Source organism: Prionailurus viverrinus, chromosome B1, assembly GCF_022837055.1.
Source record: "Prionailurus viverrinus isolate Anna chromosome B1, UM_Priviv_1.0, whole genome shotgun sequence".
Lineage (NCBI taxonomy): Eukaryota > Metazoa > Chordata > Mammalia > Carnivora > Felidae > Prionailurus > Prionailurus viverrinus.
The window spans coordinates 14436667-14458200 of NC_062564.1; the positions used below are offsets into that span (position 1 = coordinate 14436667).

The window sequence follows — 21534 nt, forward strand, 5'->3', positions numbered from 1 at the left end:
ATTACGTAAATAATTACGCCCCAGCTATTAAATACAATGCTATGAAACTATTAAAAAGTTACGGACTTCCATTTCCTGGTCTGGCCTGTTAGGAGCTTAGAAGTCACTACTCTGCCCTAACAACAAGGAAAGAAGCTGAACAAACTGAAAAATCAACAGCTCTTCTTAGATCTGTCAGGAAGATGAGGTCACAGGTCAAAACGTTGCCCCCCGCAAAGTAGAGAGACAGGCAGCACAGACAATGACCATTCACCAGAGCAGAAACTCCGAGGGGGCCAGTACTGGGGTCCGAGAGCCTGAACTGGAATTGGTGAACTGCGGGAGGTTCCCGGTCAACAAGCCTAAGACCTAAAACCTCCAGGGGGCAGCCATGGGGAGCCCCCCACCCCGCACTTTTGTGAATTTTCCGTCTAGGATCTCTACTAGGTCCTCAGGATCAGAAAAGAAAACCTGCGCCTCCAGCAGCGTGAGGGGAAAGCGACCATTCTGAAGTAGGCCGGAGCATTCTGCTAACAAGACCCACCCTCAGGGGCAGCTAGAGTCTAACCTACAAGGGTTTTTAAGAGAGCCTAACCAACGTGGGGGTAGGAAAATACCCACTCCAGCCACCCTGTCTCACCTAAGGGGGGGTTGGGGGACTGACAAGCATTTGTGAAGTTCTCATTTGGGGACACAGGCCCACCAAGAGACTGACCGGATTCAGACATGGCAGGGATGTTGGAATTATCAGACCAGGAACTTAAAACAACTGTGATCAAGGCTCTAAGGGCTCTAATGGGAAAAGTAGGCAACATATGAGAACAGATGGTCAATAAAAGCTGAAAGAAAAAGGCAATTCTAAGAAAGAATCTAAATGAAATGCTGGAGATCAAAAACACTATCAAAGAAATGGAGAATACCTGTGATGGGCTTGTTACCCGACTAGATATGGGCTGAGGAAAGACTCTGAGCTTGAGGAGATGTCAGTAGAAACTTTCAAAACTGAAAATCAAAGAGAAAAAAGACTGACGGGGAAAAAAAGGAAGAGGGTATCTGAGACCTGTGGGACAATTACAAAAGGTAAAACTCACACACGATGGAAGTACCAGAAGACAGAGAAAAACAGAAGAAATATTTAAAGCAAGAATGGTTGAGAATTTCTCTAAATTCATATCAGACACCAAACTACAGACCCAGGAAGCTCAGAGAACACCAGGCCAGCTAGATGCAAGAAACTCTGCACCTAGGCATGTAACATTCAAACCTCAGAAAATCACAGATACAGGAAAAAATCTTGAAAGAGGCCAAAGTGAAAGAACACTTAACTTATATAAGAGCAAAGATAATAATTATACATACGACTTCTCAGAAGCCATGCAAGCAAGAATAGAGTGGGGTGAAATATTTAAGGTGTTGAGGTGGGGGGTGGGGACACCACCAACTGAGAATTCTATACCCAACAAAACTATCCTTCAGGACTAAAGGAGAACTACTTTCTCAGACAAATGAAAATTGAGAAAATGTGTTGTCAGGAGACCTGCCTAGCAATAAATGTTAAAAGAAGCCCTTCAGGGATTAGGAACATAGTGTAGGTCAGCAACTTGGATCTGTATAAAGAAAGGAAGAGCACTGAGGAAGGAATTAGTGACTGTAGAGTTAAAACTTTTATTTTTCTTATTCTTAAATGACCTAACAGATAACAGTTTGTTCAGAATAACAATAGCAACAATGTATTTCACATATATATGCTTCCGTATAAGTGAAATGACTGACACCAATGATACGAGGGACAAGAGGGAGATGTTAGGAATATTTTATTATTATATGGTACTTGCACTATCCATAAAGTACTGTGGTGTTTTGCATATTACAAAATATTAGACAACCACTTAAAAGTTTAAAAAAGAAGTACAATTGACATGCTAAGAAAGGAGAGAAAATGGAATAATACAAGTTGCCCAATTAAAACCACAAAAGGCAGAAAAAGAGTAGAAGGCAAAAACACAGAACAAGGGCAGTGACTAGAACACAATAATAAATATGGCGGGTATCAATCCAGCCCTATCAGTAATCCCTTTAAACATTGATGATCTGAATTTGCCAATTCAAAGAAATTGGCAGCGTTGAACAAAGGACAAGACCCGACTACATGTTGTCTACCAGAAACCAATTTTACGCATAAAACACATAGAGGCTAAAAGTAAAGGCATAGAGAAAAATATGCCATGCTAACACTAATCAAAACCAAATTAATCTGAGACAGACATCTGAGCATAAAAAGTGTCCGGTATAAATAAGGTCGTTGTATAATGACAAAACAGCCAGTACTTTTACTGTTGGAGACTTCAGTGCCCCCTTTTCAGAAGTGGACAGATCCCAGCAGCAGAAAGCCATCAAGTATGTAGTTGAACTCAACCATTAATTAGCTAGACACAACTGACATCCATAGACTACTTCATCCAACAACGGCAGAATTCACATTCTCCTCAAGCTCACATGGAACATTCATCAAGATAAACCACGTTTTGTGCCATAAGATATAACTTAAAAATGTAAAAGAATACAAATCATACAGTGTCTACTCTCAGACCACAATGGAGTAAAACTAGAAATCAATAACGGAAAAATAGCTGGAAAATCCCAAAGTACTTAGAGACCTACGACACATTTTTAAATTACACATGGGTCAGAAAAAGAAATCTCAAGAGAAAACATATTTTCAACTAAATGAAAATGAAAGGCCAACTTACCAAATTTGTGCAATGCGGCAAAGAGGAAAATTTACAGTAGTCAATGTATATACTAGAAAAGAAGAAAGATTTAAAATCCATAATCTAAGCTTCTGCCTTAGGAAACTAGAAAAAGAAGAGTAGATTAAATCCAAAGCAATCAGAAGAAAAATAATAAAAATTAGGTAGTTCTCAATTAAATTGAAAACAAGAAATCAATAGCAAGTTTGCAGGATACAAGGTTAATGGAGTCAATTGCTTTTCTGTACGCTAGTGATGAACAAGTGGAATTTGAAATTAAAAACAATACAATTAGCACCCCCTAAAATGAAATACTTAGTTATGTATCTAACAAAATATGTATAAGACGTAAGTGAGGAAAAATACAAAACCTGATGAATGAAATCAAAGAACTAATAAATGGAGACGTAGTTCATGTTCATGACTAGGAAGACTTAATATTGTCAAAATGGTCTTCCCAAATTGACCTGTAGATTTACTGCAATCCCAATCAAAATCCCAGCAAATTATTTTGTGGATGTAGACAAAATGATTCTGAAGTTTACATGGAGAGAGAAAAGACGCATGATAGCTAACACAATATTGAAGGAGGCAGGGTTGTGGGACTGACATTACCCGACTTCAGGACTTCCTGTAAAGCTAAAGTAATCAAGACAGTGTGATATTGATGAAAGAACAGATACCTGGAGCATAATAGCCCAGAAATAGGTCCACGTAAATGTGGATACAGGCAACTGACCTTTGACAGAGGAGCAAAAGCAACACAACGGGACAAGAGAGTCTTTTCAACAAGTCAAACAACTGGACATCCACATGCAAAAAAAAAAAAAATCTAGACACAGACCTTACACCCTTAGCAAAAGTTAACTAAAAATGAACTGTAGGCCTAAATATAAAACACAAAACGATAAAAGTCCTGCAGTGTAACAACTTAAGAGAAAACCTAGATGACCTCTGATATGGCAATGACTCCTAAGATACAACACCAAGAGCATGACCCATGAAAGAAAGAATTGGTAAGTTGAACTTCATTAAAATTAAACATTTCTGCCCTGTGTAAGTGTCAAGAGACAGAAAAGACAAGTCACAGAGCGGGAGAAAATATCTGCAAAAGACACATCTGATAAAGCCCTGTTATCCAAAATATACAAAGAACTCTTAAAACTCAGCAGTGAGAAAAGGAACAGCCCAATTAAAAAGCAGACAGGGGCACCTCAGTGGCTCAGTCTGTTGAGCATCCAACTTCGGCTCAGGTCATGATCTCATGGTCTGTGAGTTCAAGCCCCACAGAGCCTGGAGCCTGCTTTGGATTGTGTGTGTGTGTGTGTGTGTGTGTGTGTGTGTGTGTGTTTCTCTCTGCCGCTCCCCCACTTGTGCTCTCCCTCTCTCTCAAAAATAAATAAACTTTGAAAAAAAAACTTAGAGCAGTGCAACCAAGAAATCTCTCCTGTTAACATTTGGCAAATACACTTTCAATCTCATTCATCTTTCCAAACCTTTTTTCTTATATTAGCCATTTTAAAAACAGTTTATTGGAGTAGAATTTACATATAAGATTAGCTTCTTTTACTTAGTGATATACATGTAAGTCTATCATGTGTTTCCGTGTGTTTCCATGGCTTGTAGCTCATTTCTTTTCAGCAGTGGATAATATTCCATTGTTCACAAGCACCACAGTTTACCTGCCTGTCACTCACTAGAGGACATTTTGGCTGCACCCAAGTTTTGGCAACTTTTTTTTTTAAGATTTCATTTTTAAGGGGCGCCTGGGTGACTCAGTCGGTTGAGCGCCCGACTTCAGTGCAGGTCATGATCTCATGGTTTGTGAGTTCGAGCCTGTGTCAGGCTCTGTGCTGACAGCTCGGAGCCTGGAGCCTGCTTCGGATTCTGTGTCTCCCTCTCTACCCCTCCTGCACCTGCACTCTCTCAAAAGTAAATAAACATTCTTTGAGAGAGATTTCATTTCTAAGTAATCTTAACATGGGGCTTGAACTTACAACCCTGACATCAAGTATGCACGCTCTACAGACTGAGCCAGCTGGCATCCTCCCCCCGCAAGTTTTGGCGATTATAAAGGAAGATGCCATAAACATCTGTGTCCATAACTTTTCAACTCCTTTGGGTAAATACCAACAAGTATGATTCCTAGATCATACGGCAAGAGCATGTTTATTTAGCTTTGTAAGAAACCGTCAACCTGCACCTTAAACTTAAACCACAGTATATGTCAATGGTATCTCGATAAAGTTGGGGGGGGGGGGGAGAATTGAAAACAATGCCAAAGTGTCTCCAAAGAGGCTGTACTATTTTGCGTTCCCACCAGCAGTGAACACGAGCTCCTGTTGTACCACATATTTGCCAGGATTTGGTGTGGCCAGTGAACTGTCAGTGTTTTGGATTTGGGCCATTCTAATAGGCGTGTGGCTGTATCTGGTGGTTGTTTCAATTTGCATTTCCCTAATGACATGCGACGCAGGGCATCTTTTCATATGGTTATTTACCATCTGTGTATCTTTTTTGGTGAGGTGTCGGTTCAGGTCTTTTGTCTACTTTTCTTTAATCTTTTTTTTTTTACATTATTTAACACTTATTTACATGTAACATTTAATGTTTGTTTATTTTTGAAAGAGTGAGCGCCACCAGGGGAGGGGGAGGGGGAGAGGGAGACAGAGGATCCGCCGCAGGCTCCAGGCTCTGAGCTGTCAGCACAGAGCCAGAACCGGGGCTCGAACTCATAAACCGTGAGATCATGACGCCGAGTGGAAGTCCCAGGCTGGAGCCACCCAGGCACCCCGTCTTCATTTCTTTTCTGAGGGTTCTTAGGCTTTCCAGATGCAATAAAACGATCACATATTACCCGTGTAGTAATATCTTTCAAATGCGCTGCAGTAAACTCGTCCCCAGCGGCGGCCGCGCCACACCTGCAGGGGGAGCCGCGCGGGACTGTCGCTGCGGAGGCTGCCCTCCCGGCTCAGCGCCCAAGCCCTCAAGCCTTACACCCTGTCTCCGGGACTTTCTAATTAGCGTCCTGTGGGGGTTTTATTTTCTTTGCCAGGCCGAACAGTCCAAAGAAGAGCAGAAGCAGGACTTGAACGCGGAGAAATTGATGCGGCAAGTGTCCAAGGACGTGTGCCGACTGCGCGAGCAGAGCCGGAAGGTGCCGCGCCAGGTGCAGTCCTTCAGGTAAGCCGCCCGGGCCCGCCGGTGCTCCCGGACTGTCCTCCGCGTGGTCTCGGTTCGGCGGGAGCTCACGTCAGCAGTGACAGCGGGTGGACCGTATGTGCTTCCATTTGCTCCTTCGTGAGGTTACACCCCCCGCCCCCACGACAGCGGTCCTGACCCGATTAAAGCCTGGCTCCCCAAGAACCCAGGGTGTCATCCCGCTGAGAAATCTTGACGCAAAATACGAAGAGGTATATATCTTTGGGTCTTGTGTTGTTCACTCACTCAACAGACGCCCCCCCCCAACCCGTGGACGTGGATGCCCCTCACCCCGGCCCCCCAGGCTGTGCTGGGCTTGCGGGGGGTTGGGGGGGATACAAGCCCAGAGCCTGGGGCACAGGCATGGGTGGGAGAGCCGGATACTCTGCCCCAAGCATGGGGGGGGAGGAGTGGGGGGGGGGGGGAACAGTCCTGGTTTCACCTGCAGTCAGGGGCCCCGTGTTCCCCAGCCTCTGATTTGTCAAGGGAAGTTGGAAATAGGAGTCCTACATGAAATATCTCAAATGTTAACATTGGCAACTGACTCTGGTATGTAAACCCCGCCTGAGCCAAAGAAATCCATTAGCAGGGAGTGTTCAGTTTGTGGTTCCACCTTAAGGCTTTCAGTGACGTCATGATCAGGCTTACTTGCCTTTTTTTAATTTTTACTTTGTATTTTTATTTTTTAAGAGGTTTTTGTTTTGTTTTGTTTTGTTTTGTTTTATGTTTGAGATAAAGAGCAAGTATGGGAGGGCAGAGAGAGAAGGAGAGAGAGAATCCCAAACAGAGCCGGGATCAAGAGGAGAAACCACAAGAGCCAGATGCCTGGGGAGGCGCCTGGGTGGCTCAGTCGCTTGAGCGGCCAACTTCGGCTCAGGTCATGATCTGGCGGTCCGTGGGTTCGAGCCCCGCATCAGGCTCTGTGCTGACAGCTCAGAGTCTGGAAGCTGCTTCGGATTCTGTGTCTCCCTCTCTCTCTGCCCCTCCCCTGCTCGTGTTCTGTGTCTCTTTCTCATAAACATTTAAAAATTTAAAAAAAAAAAAAAAAAGCCAATGAATTCTTAGCCGACTGAGCCACCCAGGCGCTCCAAGGGTTGTTTTTTGTTTTTTGTTTTTCAGTATTCTCCTGACCTCTGAAAACCATCCTGCCCTATTTTCTCAGCTTCTCCCTTTCGGGCTGTTTCTCCTGAGCGCTGTTTCGGGGCACAGGACAGACCTGCCTTTACCACAGTCACGCTCTTTCTTTCCCCTTCATTTGGAGTCGCGACATCACTCCACCCTTTGCTTAGCACGGTACTGATTTTAAAGGACTTTCCCGATATCACGTACTTCTCTGCGAGGCCCTGAGGAGTTCCCTGGGACTTTGGACTTCCTGCATCCTTGACTGCCTAGTGCAGAAGCACTCCTAACTGATCCGCTGATGGTTTAAAAACTGTCTCACACTGGAAATCTGGGAGGGAACGTACTGCCTTTGTCTGTAGGTGATTTACCGTAAGCCAGAACTGCCCTTCTCCCGCATTACATCCTGTCGTAACAGGCAAAGACGATCTTGACCTTTCGGGGTTCTGCCTAAGGAACAGATCCCCTATCCAGGCTGGCAGAGCTCTTGGGACTATTTTCCATGGCCACAGAGTATTTTCAGCTTCCTACTGAAGTCCATTTATTTCTCACCCCTGACTCTAGGGAGAAGATTGCCTACTTCACCAGAGCGAAGATAAGCATCCCGTCCCTGCCAGCCGATGATGTGTGATCACATCGCTGAAGACATTACGTTGTCTCCTGTTCATTCTTAGGGAGGGTACAAGACTGAACGTTTGTTTTGCTTCGGGGGGTTCTTTTTGTAACGTAACTATCAACTCTTAAAGAGCTTTTATTTCACAGCAGATTTTCAACATGTTAATTTGTAAAGTATCTTGAATGTAATTCTTATATGTTTAAAAAAGAAAAGCAATCCGATAACCAAAACGGGCTGATCTGGTACACGAACGTCCAGTACCTGCGTATTGCCAACGGGCTGCAGTTCATAAAAGTGGAACGGAGGCGGTGCCCCGTGCATATCCCAGTGGCCCAGCTGTTGAGAAATAGCTCAGTTTAGCAGAAGGTGATTTTTGCTTTTCCTTGGTTGTCCCACGAGCAGACTGAGGATGGCAGCCGGCCGGGCGGTATTTTTGTACCAAGGGGCAGCTCTTTGAGTTTGAACTCAAACGTGAGTACGGTTCCGGCTCCACCTGAAACAGGTGTCTGCGCTCCCGTCCGCCACCTGTGTCAGAGCCCCTCGTTTCCTTAAAACAACTTCCTTTTTGTCCTTTTCTTTGAGTCTAAAGAAAACAAACCGCCGGAGCAGTGCTCCTGGCCGCGGGGAAGGCCTTTTGATGGGTCACCTCCTGAGCGGGGAGAGGAAGGGGGAGAACCGGGGACCCTACACACACACGAGTCACCTCCTCGGCGAGCACCTGCCGCCTCGGACGCAGCCCGGGCCCGCGTACGTGCTCCGAGGGCCGTGCCCAGCCTGCGCCCTTGACGCCGCGTCCTGGGCGTGAGGCTGGTGCCCCGCACGGCGCCGTGGTGGCCGGCGCTCTAAGCCCAGAGCGCGCGGGCGATGCGGAGGGAAGCGCGTCAGCACGCATCTGGTGAACCTGGGAGTCCCGATTGGATCAAAGTTGCCAAAAGAAAAAAAAAATTTTTTTAAACTTTATTAAACAGATTTCTAACATTTACTAGAAACTATTTGGCAGCTCTCGTGTTTAGGGGATCCTATCTGTAATTTGTGGTGAGGAGGCCAAGAGAAGAGTGTGCCTGGGGACATTATTAACTTGAAATATCAGCCAAGGCGGTTGGTTAAGAAAACAATTCTAGATGATCTCGTGTCGAGAGGGGAAAAAGGCTCTAGGTCGTCCGTGTAGAATGTTAGCCCACCCGCCCCAGGCCCTGCTTGCGAGAAACGTATCTGCTCTGCCAGCATAAAGGCTTTTGAAGTTAAGAGTATTTGTGCAATTTAACTCATACTTATCATTCAGTCAGTTCTACTGGAAGAGGCAGGTTTTGGTCAGCCATCTTTCATAGCAAACTAAATCTTGGTGGGTTTGCTTTGTTTTGTTTTGTTTTGTTTTTTGAGAAGTACAAAAATCCTCTTAACGGAATGGATCCCTTAAAAAACTAGTAAGTTCTATTTCTAAGATAGCATCCTCAGCAAGAATTCTTAAGTTTCTTGAAAGTAATTCTACATATTCTGGAAAGTTCGTTTTATCAGAATCAAAATTCGAAGTAAGCAGTTTCTGAGCCGAGAACTTTAGTTATCTCTTCCTAAGTTATCCCACCACTCTCATCTAAAATGTCTCCGAAGCCATAACTGGATGTGACACCACTCTGGACAAAAACCAGCCTCGCGACTGCGCACCGTCCTTCGAGGCCGCGCGGCCCATTCTTTCAGATGACTAAGGAAAACCAGAGCAGGAATGCCATTCCTCCTTGTCAAGGTCAAATGTGAAAGACAGAAGTTTATTTAATATAGAGCTAAATGAAGGTCAGCCGTTTTCAGCTTCGTAGTGTGGCCGTGAAAATGTTTATAGAATTATGTGTAGTTGTACCGTACGATTTTATTTTCTTCATTTATTTATTTACGGTCTTATTTATGTTCTGTTTAATATATAGTTCGGTTCTGGCCATTTTAAATGTTTGACCCAGAAGAGGCTATATTGGACTATTTACACCTTTATAAATCTTCCCCAGATTAGCAAATCACTCTTTGTCATACAAAAAGCTTCAGACCAGTTATACAAGAATTAAATCTGTCTCAGGCTGGTAGTTAACAGTTGTGACCAAGATGCTTTAGGTTTTATTTCACAAAATGTGCTCCTTTCTAACATGAGAAACGAACTTATTTTAGTATAATCCTTTTCCACACTTTAAAAATCAGCAATAGTGTTATGTATTTATAGGCAGCTTTTCACAATTCTGTCATATTTGTACTAACCCAAATGATTCACAGTGACAAAACATTTTAATAACTTGATCACAAAACCGTATGAACAATATGAATTTTAATATTATAAATACTATTTTTTAAAGGTAGAATTTATTCTGCACAGGGTAAAAAGAATGTAATATTTAGGTCTCAAGTTTGAATTATCGGTATGTTATTATAATTTTGTATATCAGAATCTAAGTTGCAGGTACAAAAAAAAAATATTGGTAGCCAAATGAACAAAGTTTAGCTGAATCTCTGTGGCATGCAAATCAAATTTAAAATCTTTTTTTTTTCGCTATTACTTTATCTATATCGTATTAAATATCAAAAGCTCAGGACTGAACTAAATATTTAATCAGGTTAAATTCTGAATATGTTTCTGTTTTAATTTGTCTCGTTTGTAAAAGTATGCAAATACATCACATAGATTAACGTTGGTTTCTGCACTTTCCCTGTGTTTGTGGGTGGACAAAAGTTCGGTGGGTTTTTTTGTGTGTTTTTTTTAAACAAAGATGCATATTGCCTCATACTTTATTTCAGTGTCGTTTATTGCTTAATTTCCCTAAGTGCTGCAAACAAGCGTTTTCTTGAGCCACGTACCGAGCAAGTATAAAATCTCTCACGAGGAAATTCCCAACCCCGCAGTTTGCTATGGATAGTTCTTGGTTGGAAGATATGTGTTGCTGAGAGGAATAAAAATGGCATATTTTCATAGTGGGAGTAAAAGAAGGGGCTTCCAAGGTGAGCTCTGGGGTCCCCGCCCATCCCAGCCTGTGCTCTGGTCGGCTGGCCGGGCCGTGGTCCCGGGAGCTTCTCGGTCAGTGCACCCCGCCCTGACCCTGAGTGCTCCCCGTGGCCGCTCACCGAGCCAGGAGTTGGCCGGGGCATCAGTTGTCTGCAGAGCACAGGACACAGAAGCCAAAGCACACCTGTGGGGTAGGTTTTCCGTGACTCTTCCCATGCACCAGACCGCCCCCCTCTGCTTCTGCCCCGGTGAGGAAGCATGAATGAACCCGGCTGGCTCTTGGAAAAGGCTCCGTAGAGGCGCTGAGGTCTCCGAATAAAAAGGAGATGGCGCGTCCCACATCGCTTACCTCCCAAGCTTTCAAAGAACCAGCAAGTTTTTAGGATACTCTAATGACATTTGCAATCGATCTGCAACAGGACTTTAGCTTCAGTATAATAGGTGATCTTACACACTTAGAAGCAGTAGGCGATCAGCAGTAACCTTTCCAGCTGCCAAAGTGACCCATCTCTACGAATGACACCTTCAAAGATACGGAGGCACTGATATAAGGCTTTATTTACCGGTTCTGTGCAATCACTGAATCTATTTTAAAATTGAGAAAACTCATCCACAGTAATGAGTGTGATTACTCTCGAGTCTTGAGTGGTTTTGGTCTCAGAATAGAAGAAGACAGTGGTTTACTCTCCTAGAAGGAAATTGCAATGTAAGAAGCCAGTAGCCACAGTGAAAAAAAACAAAAACAAAAAAAAACAAAAAACAAGTGCATTTTAGAAAATTAAACAGCTCAGTGAACGGGCAGCTGTGCAACAGGAGATCCTACCAAACCCAGACAGGAGTGAGCTTCACTTGAAGAGTAGACGCCACTGATCCTTCCTGGCTTAGACTTTCTCCAGGTGCTGACGGTGACACTGTGTTTCTACCACCGCGTAGGGGCCCGGAGCCGGAACTGCCTGGGTAACGCAGGCCACGCAGTTCAGCAGGCAGCCTCCCAGGAGGAGGGAAAACCCAGCAGACCAGCCCAGAAAGAGGGCTTCCCCAAACTCCCACCGGGGCACAATCTCTGGCATGGTCTCATCCCAGAACTCCTGGACGGTCACGTGGGCGACCCAGGAGACCGGAACCAGGGTCGCGACGCCTGCTGCCCAGAACACGGTCCCTCCCAGGATCAGCAGTCCCTTCTTGAGGCCTGGCCGCGTCTCTCCGACCCTCAAGCAGTCCAGGCCGAACCCGGAGGCCAGCAGGCCCAGGAGCCCCAGCCCGTTGGACAGGAACATTAAGATCCTGGAGATCCTGAGTTCAGCAGGCAAAGCCAGGAAGGATTCAAAGTCCTTGCACTGCGTTCCCCCTTCCTCTTGGACGACACAGACCTGCCAGAGTCCCATGGTCCAGTTCTCCATCTCGTTTAAGTCCAGATTGAGGTTTTTCCAATGTGGCAGGTAGTTTGTAAGACAGGACAAAACCCATCCCAGCAGAGAGAGTGAAATTCCAGCTAATTGCGCCACGCTTCGAACTACTAAAGCCATTGCAGATCCCCAGGAGCTTGAGCCAAACTAACTCCTGCCTTTCGATCTCTGCGTGGGGACGTGTGACACCTTACGCTGTCACTTCAGAGCTCGGAAATATTTCTTCATTGTGTGTAGAGGATTCTTGCCAGAGCTGCTATTGTTTGAAAAGGTGTTGACTAGGTTTCAGCAAAGGATACAAGGAAGTAAGTCTGCCAACCAGTAATGCCCAGGTGTGGCCAGCACCGTGCCCGTGTCCTAGGAGCTGACTCCGTAGTAGCAGTTTGTCTCTGCAATAACATCAGGTAGGACCGATCCTCCTTTCCTCGTTAACATTGCTAGCTTTCTAGCGCGTCAAAGAGTGAAGAAGTCTCAACGCAAAATGTGTACCCGACAGCTTGGGCTCAGCTCCCACCGCTCGCTTTCTTAGCAATTGCACCTGTCCAGATTTGCCATCTGTTGCCGCTCTCCTGTTCCAATACGTACGTCGTGGTCATACCGGATGTTACCATTTTCTAAAAGCGAGTTCCAGAAAAGTATTTCTTATCGGAAATCTCTCTAGACCTTGCATCGGGTCTGTTCAGAAGACCCGTAAGCTACATCCACCACATAACATAGGGAGCAGTACTGAACTCCCAACCCCAAATACCCAGTCTACTTACCTACACGGCTTTTTGTCAGATCCGTGCACGTGTGCGTACGCACTTGTTATTTATTTATTTTTTTCCCCCTACGTGGGCTTTCTGCATCGTGGAAAAGTCAAGCTGTAGGGCTTTGTAGGTCAGGATGGACATCTCCCCTGGTTCACTTACTAATGTATGTATCCCCATGTCTATCATTTTTCACTGAACCAAGGAAAGTTGTTACTGAGCAAACGAACTGTCGCTATCTGGATGGCAAGCAAAATATTTTTGGAGTTGTTTATTTTATTATTTTTTTTTAAATTGGAAACTTTGGAAGGGAGAGACAGGAGAGACTGGCCAGTATGTTGACTCTTGAGAGAATCGTGATATACTGAAAACCGTAAGCCCTCCTAAAACCCTGTCACACGGTACCTAGTCATCTCCTAGATGCAAACCACCTGTGTTCAAAGAAGACCAAAGTCCCTGTGGTGGAAATAATACTTTGGGACAGGCTTAACAGGGGATATTGCTAATGCAGAATGTTTAAAAGATCGCAGATTGGTTTTTTTCCTTAGGAAATAGAAACTAATTATTATTATTCCCAGCTATCAACAAAAGCAAAGTTCCTGATATAAAATTTAACACATCAAAGCTTAATTCTGATTAGAATGGACGGCCACCGCCACGTTTTGATTTAAATAACAGGGTCGATGAAATTATCTTTGCTCATCCCTGTGTAATGCTTCCCATGATAGTTTCCTTTTAGATATAAGACTTGCCTCTTTCTTACTTCTCCAGATTTGGGGAGGAAGAGGGGACCTAGGATCAAAAAGTAGTTACTTAATGAGAAACCGAGAGCAGCACAGATTTAATTACATAACAAAGACCCCTTTCTAGCATAGACCCCACCTCGCGGTTGATGTGGAAAGATGTCTTTCTGCTCTTGCCAAAGTCTTACACTCTCGGGTCTGCAGTTCCATTTTCCAGGTACAGACACTAAATTTGCATTTCTGCCACCGCATAGGGGCCCGGAGCCGGAGCGGCCTGAGTAGTACAGGCCACGCAGTTCAGCAGGCAGCCTCCCAGGAGGAGGGAAAACCCAGCAGACCAGCCCAGAAAGAGGGCTTCCCCAAACTCCCACCGGGGCACAATCTCTGGCATGGTCTCATCCCAGAACTCTTGGACGGTCACGTGGGCGACCCAGGAGACCGGAACCAGGGTCGCGACGCCTGCTGCCCAGAACACGGTCCCTCCCAGGATCAGCAGTCCCTTCTTGAGGCCTGGCCGCGTCTCTCCGACCCTCAAGCAGTCCAGGCCGAACCCGGAGGCCAGCAGGCCCAGGAGCCCCAGCCCGTTGGACAGGAACATTAAGATCCTGGAGATCCTGAGTTCAGCAGGCAAAGCCAGGAAGGATTCAAAGTCCTTGCATTGTCTCCCCACCTCCTCTTGGACGACACAGGCCTGCCAGAGTCCCATGGTCCAGTTCTCCATCTCGTTTAAGTCCAGATTGAGGTTTTTCCAATGTGGCAGGTAAGTTGTAATAATGGACAAAACCCATCCCAGCAAAGATAACGAAAGTCCAACGAACTGCGTCGCCACTCTAAAGACTAGAGCCATTGCAACAAGTCTTACAACTTTGGCCACCCCTGTGGGAGTCCCTGTCTTTCGTGCTTCACAGCAGTGTGACTGTTTGGGTCCTATGCTGCCCGGAATATAAGCTTTGGCCATTAACTCTTTGGAAACTCTGAAATGCGTTTTTGTTCTTCTCGAATATAATGTTTCATGTAAAGGACGAAGGACCCTGTTAAAACTATGAGTTAGGCTTTCTGATAAGGATTTGATCTGTTACCTTCCAATTTGCTTGGTAAAATTATATCCCCAATGCTTGATGAGTATAAGTCTGAGGATGAACAAAGAGGGCTCTGTGACCCCTCACCCTAAAATACAACAGAAATCTTTGTGCTTCAATATGGATTAATTAGATTTTAAGTGGTGATAAAAGGCTGGCTCTTTCTGCAACAGGACTTCATTGTGATAGCTGAATCTGAGGTTTCAGGGATGCAAAACAAGACCTTGTAAAGAAAGGTAGACTGTTTCCCTATAATCTTTATTCTCCTCGGACTTCCTTAACCTACACAAGGGCCTGGCCCTCCTTCTTGAGTGTCACAGGCCCTCAGTGGGGACTTGGCAGGAAAGTTGCCCCAGATTCCTTTGAAAGGTAGAGGCGGGTTCACTGGGTTCATTAAAATGAAAAAGACCGACGACTGATGCCCAAGAGGTGCTAAGTGAGGAGGGGAAAATCCTGGGAAGCTCTGGGTCTCACTCTTAAGAGTTTCTCCATCCACATTGGGGCCTTGGTTTTCCAAGTCCCGCATTAGGGACAGTGTTTCTCGGTATCTGAGAGGCGTGTGTGTGTGTGTGTGTGTGTGTGTGTGTGTGCCCCGTCCAAAGCTGACCTGTGTTTGCTGTCATTTAAGCCACACAGACAAAGCACCACCAGGCAGGAAGACTCCCGACGGGTCCAACACAAAGGTTCTGGTGAGAAAAGAACAGCCACAAGGGGACTGACCTTTGAGGCTTCATCTTGTTTGTTTTTTCGATTTAGGCCCCACCTTGAGAGCATACTTCTGCAGAGGGTGACCCCTGAGAGAATACAGGGCCTCCCAGGTGGGACAAGAGGTCACGTGCTCCAGATTCCCAGGGCTGCTCCAACCCCTCTCTGCGAGGGGCCCCGGGACTCCTGCACCCACAGCAGGAAGGTCGGATCTGACAGGCTTGGGGGGGGACAGGACAGGAAGGTTCCTCAAATGGAGCTGTTGCCCTGGAGGATCCTAACCGGCTGAAACAGAACCACTGCCCGTCACAACCCAGTGGTTGAGTCTAGTCCAGGGTCAGAGAAGAGCTTTTATGATATTGCTCAATGGGAGATGGGAGAGAAACAGAACCCAGAGCCTGATGTAGCCAAAGTAAGCCTCAGAGTCATTAGGTGAATGGTGCTGTCTCGAGTATTTGCCATCATTTTATGTTAAAAAAAAAAAAAAAAAGATGATGGGGCGCCTGGGTGGCGCAGTCGGTTAAGCGTCCGACTTCAGCCAGGTCACGATCTCATGGTCCGGGAGTTCAAGCCCCGCGTCGGGCTCTGGGCTGATGGCTCAGAGCCTGGAGCCTGTTTCCATATCTGTGTCTCCCTCTCTCTCTGCCCCTCCCCCGTTCATGCTCTGTCTCTCTCTGTCTCAAAAATAAATAAACATTGAAAAAAAAAATTTAAAAAAAAAAGATGAGTTCTTAACTTTTACAAATTTTCAGAATCCCTTAAGTATATTGCTGTCCTCAATGAACTAAAAAGGTGGTTCCAGTTTGCACAAAGACGTAAGAGTCCACAAAGGGCTAGCGATTTGTCCTGAGCCCTTATCACCAGGAGCTGGGATAATGGTAAGCTCGGGCTTTCCTCCAGGCAGGTGGCCAGGATGCAGAGAGCTCTGGAGAACAACCATTAAGAGTCACGAGGAGATGATTCCGAGTATCACAATGAGACGTGTGTGTGTGTGTGTGTGTGTGTGAGAGAGAGAGAGAGAGAGAGAGAGAGGGAGATGGAATGGAATAGGCCGCCCTGGGAGGCAGTGACCCTTCCTTCCCAAAGATGTTTTAAAAAGGCTAATTCTCACCTGTCCGGGCTACCGTGGGGGAGGTTTGTGCCTTGCTGGGGGGGGGGGGGGGGGGGCGGATGTGTGACCCCTCAACTCCTTTATTCTTTCAGCATTTAGAAAAATATTTTCGAGCACCTCCTCCTGGCCAGACTGTTTAAGTGTGGAAGACACAATCAAGACCACGTTGGATGCAGGCCCCGCCCCAGGGGCTCGCATCCCAGTGGGAAGAAGCCATCGGGGAAACACGTGAGTAAGAGAATTCAGAGAAATACAAGGAACAGGGGGAGTGAGTGCTCAGGGCGGGGAAAACCCAGTGCAGCATCCCTAGGACTGGAAGGTGCGAAGCCCCGACCCACAGCCGCATGCGCCTGGGCCAGTGTGTGGGCTCCTGCTGAGGCCGCGCTGGTCCCGGAGTGGGTGTGGGGGCGGAATTTGGAAAACAAAATTACCAACACAACGTTCAGTGAGCGGAGGACCACACGATCTCTGTCTCCCAAACATTAATCTGAAAACAAAAACCCCAAGGGCGCCTGGGTGGCTCAGTCAGTTGAGCGTCTGACTCTTGATTTCAGCTCTGGTCGTGATCTCAGGATCGTGGGATCAAGCCCTGCGTCAGGCTCTATGCTGGGCACGGGGCCTGCTTAGGAATCTCTCTCCCTCGCCCTCTGCCCTTCCCCCCCCAACACGTGTGCGCCGTCCGTCTCTCTCTCAAAAATTAAATGAATGAATGAATGAATAAGTAAAATCAAAACAAAAAGCCCTGTTTACCAAAAGTCACACACCTGGGGACACCTCTCAGTCCAGAGCAAGTGTTGACGAATGTCCCCAAGTAAACCATCCGTAAATTTAGTTGCTTGAAAACAGCAATCACATAGATGTATTTACTCGCGAATCTGCAGTCTGGGACAACGGTCTCTGCTCCCAGTGATGTCAAGTGAGGCTGAACATCACCCTCACAGACAAGGCTGTCACGGGGGCCTGCTCCATCCTAGGAGAGGGACGGAGAGGCTCCGTCTCTCGGTGGGGAAGCAGCAAGTCTCTGGAAGAACTATGGGACTGGAGGTACTTGCGTGGCCATTTTCGGAAATCGGATCTGTCAATGCAGCTGTGAGCCAATCTAGATCCTAGGAGACACGTGGCAGGCATCGCGTGGGGAACACGACCTTCCTTTCCCTCCTGGGTTTTATGTTTTCACGTTTAAGGTGAAGTCTGTGGTCGCAGGCAAAATGGTTGCTTGCCCTCCCCTGCCTGCTGTCCTGGGACCTGCCGTCGGGGAAGGGAGTCCCTTCGAGGGTTCACGGGTTCAGCCTCACGCGTTTGGGCCCCCGCTCTGTGCCAGGCAGCACGTGAGAACCAGGGCTGGAGAGAGCGGTCGTCAAGCAAGACCAACCCAGAGAAGAAGACGGGATGCTGAACACCCTGATAGGGACAGCGCTGGGTCAGGATGGCTGTTTCAGGGGAGGGACGCCGGCAAAGGTGTCTGGGGGTCGCTCCCAAAAGACAGTGGGCCGGAACAGCTGGTGGATGGCCGGAGACCGAGGGCGCCCGTGGAAGATGAGGCTGGGTCACGGGGCACCGTCATGCAAGCTAAATCATTTGGAGTTTAGAATATAGATCATCAAAAGCCTTTGCAGGATTGTAAGCAAGGGTCATTTATGCACAACCTAACCGGTGGCCCCAAGGACAAGCTCCTTTGTACCATTAAGTCACAGACGCCCCGGGGGCACCCAGGTGGCTCAGTCGGTTAAGCGTCAGACTCTTGGTTTCAGCTCAGGTCGGCATCTCACGGTTCCTGGGTTCGAGCCCCGCGTCAGGCTCTGTGCCGACAGCTGGAAGCCCGGAGCTGCTTCCGATTCTTTGTCTCCCTCTCTGCCCCTCCCCTGCTCTCTCTCTTCCTCTCTGTCTCAAAAATAAACATAAAAAAAGGAAAAAAAAGACACGGAAGCCCTAAGAGCAAGACCACCTGAAAGCGTGGCTGCTGCCTGAAGCAGGTGGCCCCCTGGGCAATGGCAACCCTAATGCAGGGGAAGATGAGCAGGGAGAGGGACTGAAGAGAGAAGGGGCCGGGGCGCGAGATGTCTTTTGAGAGCGTTAGAGTCTGAAGGCCGTGGAGAGACACAAGCCCCGTGATCTCAGAATTTCCCTAAGAAGCCCCATTGGCCCTGGGAGATCAGCGTGCACCTTCCCGGGGCCCAGCGAAGACTCTGGAATCCGCATCGTGGGGACACGCGGGGGGAACAACCAACCACAGAACCTACAAACGTCCCTCCGCGTCCCGTCTCCCAGCGGGGGCTCCAGCGCTCGATGAAGGGGGAGAATCCGCCTCTGTCGTAACAGGTGCTCAGGCCTCCCTGCCACTTTGACATGAGTAGAGACAAAGGGGTCCTCCTGCCAAACACAATTGTTTTGAGCAAAAGAAAACCTGTGGTGTATGACGTTTCTGAAAAACATCCCTCGTCCTGCTAAACTGAGATTCACACTCTGAATCCTGGGAGGGCGCCCATGAGGCTAAGACACCCTGTCGCCCTCACAGCCCCCAGGGCACGATGCCTTGGGTTCAACAAATAGTTGTCTATTAAGTAAAAAAGGTGGGTCCCTCTAAATGATAGTGAATGGAGACATACGGTCCCAACGCTGTAATAAATGCCCATCACCGCCGATTCCCTTTCGTGACGATGATGACACAGCCTGGCCGTCCTGGTGTATCTGAGCATGACCGGTGGTAGGAAATGTTACCCAAACATCATGAGTTAGCAAACAAGAGTGTCCTGTTCCGGAAGGGTGTCAAGATTGACCTATTCTAGGTTTGGGAAAATGCCAGAAAGGCCGGGGGGTGCACCGAAACGTTCACTGGGTGCTAAAGGTGGGGGCTTTTCCTTTCCCACATTTTTGTTAGTTGTGTTTTCTAAATGTTCTACAAACCGTGCAGGATTCTCAAAACAAGGGTTATAAAAAGGGGGGCGGGGAACTGTCGGACTAAGCTTTTTTCCTTTTGTCAGATCATAATAATAGGTTGTTACCTATTGCCACATGCTTTCTGCTCCCCAGGCACTGTCCCGGGGGCCTGGAACACACGGTAGCTCGCTTTGTCTTCACAATCGCCAAACGCGGAGGCACTAGCCGCAGACCCATTTTGTAGATGACAAAGCACACACAGGCGGGTAACTTACCCACAGTCACAGGGTCCTTTACAGAGCTCTGGATGCAGGCGCCTACATTCTTTTCCCAGAGCACAGACGTGGGCTGGGGCCCGGTCCCCAAGTCTGCCTTCAGCGGAGTTGCTCTAAGGCTCTGGGCTTCAGAACCTCCTGAGGGACTTAGTTCCAGCTGGACTTCGGGGTTCTGCCCCCCAGTGGTGCGCCGGTAAACATTTCAGCAGCGGCTCCTGGGCTGTGGGAGCCCCCGTTTTTAGCCTTTGCCAGTTTCCGCGGTGTAAGTACTCTTTTTTTTTTTTTTTTAATTTTAATGTTTATTTTTGAGAGAGGGAGAGAGAGAGAGGGCAAGTCGGGGAGGGGCAGAGAGAGAGAGAGAAGGAGACACAAGAATCCGAAGCAGGCTCCAGGCTCTAGGCTCTGAGCTGTCAGCCCAGAGCCCGACGCGGGGCTCGAACCCACAAACCGCGAGATCATGACCTGAGCCGAAGTCGGACGCTCAACCGACTGAGCCCCCCAGGCGCCCCAAGACACCGATGGTTTAAAAACAAACAAAAAACTGTGTTAAAGTTTATAGCCCTTATCCATCACTTGAATTGACTGGTTTGATTTACCATTGCCAGGCAGTCTATTCGTTGAGCATCCCTGAAACTCACCAAACAACTTTGAGAAGAGAGCAAAGGAAAACGATTCAGTCCTTGCCAACTGGAATCAGAGAGAGAGAGAGAGAGAGAGAGAGAGAGAGAAGAGGACATCGAATACTGTAAAGAAAAATATCTCTATATGTCTATAAACAAAAACAAACTATTACTGCTCTGCAAGCAGGAACACGTGTGCCTGGGCCTTTAAACTTGAAGCCAGTAGCTTGCTTGGATCTCTGGGGGGTCGGCGCCAGGAAATTATTCCCCCTGGCCTGCCGTGTTGTGCCCAGGGCAGTTCTGGGGGTGAACGCAGTGAAGCAGGCGGCCGGGGTGGATATCCAGGGCACGGATCGGGGAGGAGGTGTGGACCCTTTCCCCGGGATGCGTCGTCCACACGCACTGGTTCTGGTTTGTGAGCAGCTCCAGGGTCGGTTTCAGGTGATGGCATTTAGGGCAGGAAGCAGAGGAAGCCTGGTCCCCGTTAACCGATCCCCCCTGGCGTGCCCCGGCGTGAGGGGACGTGTGGGGTTCCAGCGGCGGGTCTGAAAGCCCTTTCTCATAGCTGGGTGTGTGGGGCTGCAGTGTCTCTGAAGGCCCCGTCGCCTGATGTTCCCGAAGTCCCAGCTGAGATTTGGTTCAAAGCCTTAAGAAAACTGAGGCTGAAAAACTAATGTGAGGCCTCGACTCCGGGTAGTGAAGGGAGCCTCCCGTCCATGCGGCATCTGCTGGGGAAAAACAGAACAGAACAGAACAACCCAGAATGAAGGCTAATGCCAATAGCCAGGATTTGATGAGCGCTTCCTGCTGGCTGGGCATTGGGATGAGGATTGTATCTGTGGTACCTTCGTCCTCCTCACGAGAGCTCTATGATGTAGACGCTGTTATTACTCCATCTAACGGGTAAGGGGTCTGAGGCTTAAATAAGCCAATTAGCCTCCCATACATAGAGCAAGGATTGAAGCCCAAACCCATAGCACCAAAGCCCAAGACTTAACCCCTTCAGCACCGTGGAAGCAGCCGTCAGCCATCATCGCGCTTGCCTCTCCGTTTTGTCCAGACGCTTTGCACCCGCGGGGCACCCTGCTCCCTCCTTGAACCAGGGCCAGGCGCTGAGCGCACCTCGGCTTGGTGCCACGAAGCCCACCCAGGCTTTAGGGCTGGGAAGTTAGCAGCTGCGACAGCAGGGGCGCCCGGGTGGGGGGCTCAGTCGGTTGAGCGTCCGACTTCGGCTCAGGTCATGACCTCGCGGTTCGTGCGTTCGAGCCCCGTGTCCGGCTCCGTGCTGACGGCCCAGAGCCCGCTTCGGATCTCTCCGCTCCTGACC

General features: G+C 47.7%; 3 protein-coding genes across 4 annotated transcripts in view; 1 reads left to right on the forward strand and 2 right to left on the reverse strand.

Moving 5' to 3' along the window:
* Positions 1–10426, forward strand: part of WWC2 (WW and C2 domain containing 2) — a 208667-nt gene extending 198241 nt beyond the window's left edge. For both annotated transcript variants that reach the window (XM_047856004.1, XM_047856005.1), the window contains 2 exons: positions 5785–5912; positions 7614–10426. In XM_047856004.1, the coding sequence (XP_047711960.1) occupies positions 5785–5912; positions 7614–7680 (195 nt within the window). In that variant the 3' untranslated portion in view covers positions 7681–10426. The remainder of the gene's footprint in view (positions 1–5784; positions 5913–7613) is intronic.
* A 1097-nt stretch (positions 10427–11523) lies between these two features.
* LOC125164714 (claudin-22-like) lies at positions 11524–12168 on the reverse strand. The gene has a single exon (XM_047857564.1). The coding sequence runs from the start codon at positions 12166–12168 to the stop codon at positions 11524–11526; it is 645 nt and encodes a 214-aa protein (XP_047713520.1).
* A 1598-nt stretch (positions 12169–13766) lies between these two features.
* Positions 13767–14387, reverse strand: LOC125164256 (putative claudin-24). The gene has a single exon (XM_047856850.1). It carries the CDS (start codon positions 14385–14387, stop codon positions 13767–13769), a length of 621 nt encoding a protein of 206 aa, XP_047712806.1.
* Positions 14388–21534: the final 7147 nt, after the last annotated feature.

Coding starts and splice junctions, on each gene's coding strand:
- LOC125164714 (XM_047857564.1), bottom strand. CDS start 12,168: ATGGCTTTAGTAGTTCGAAGCGTGGCGCAATTAGCTGGAATTTCACTC.
- LOC125164256 (XM_047856850.1), bottom strand. CDS start 14,387: ATGGCTCTAGTCTTTAGAGTGGCGACGCAGTTCGTTGGACTTTCGTTA.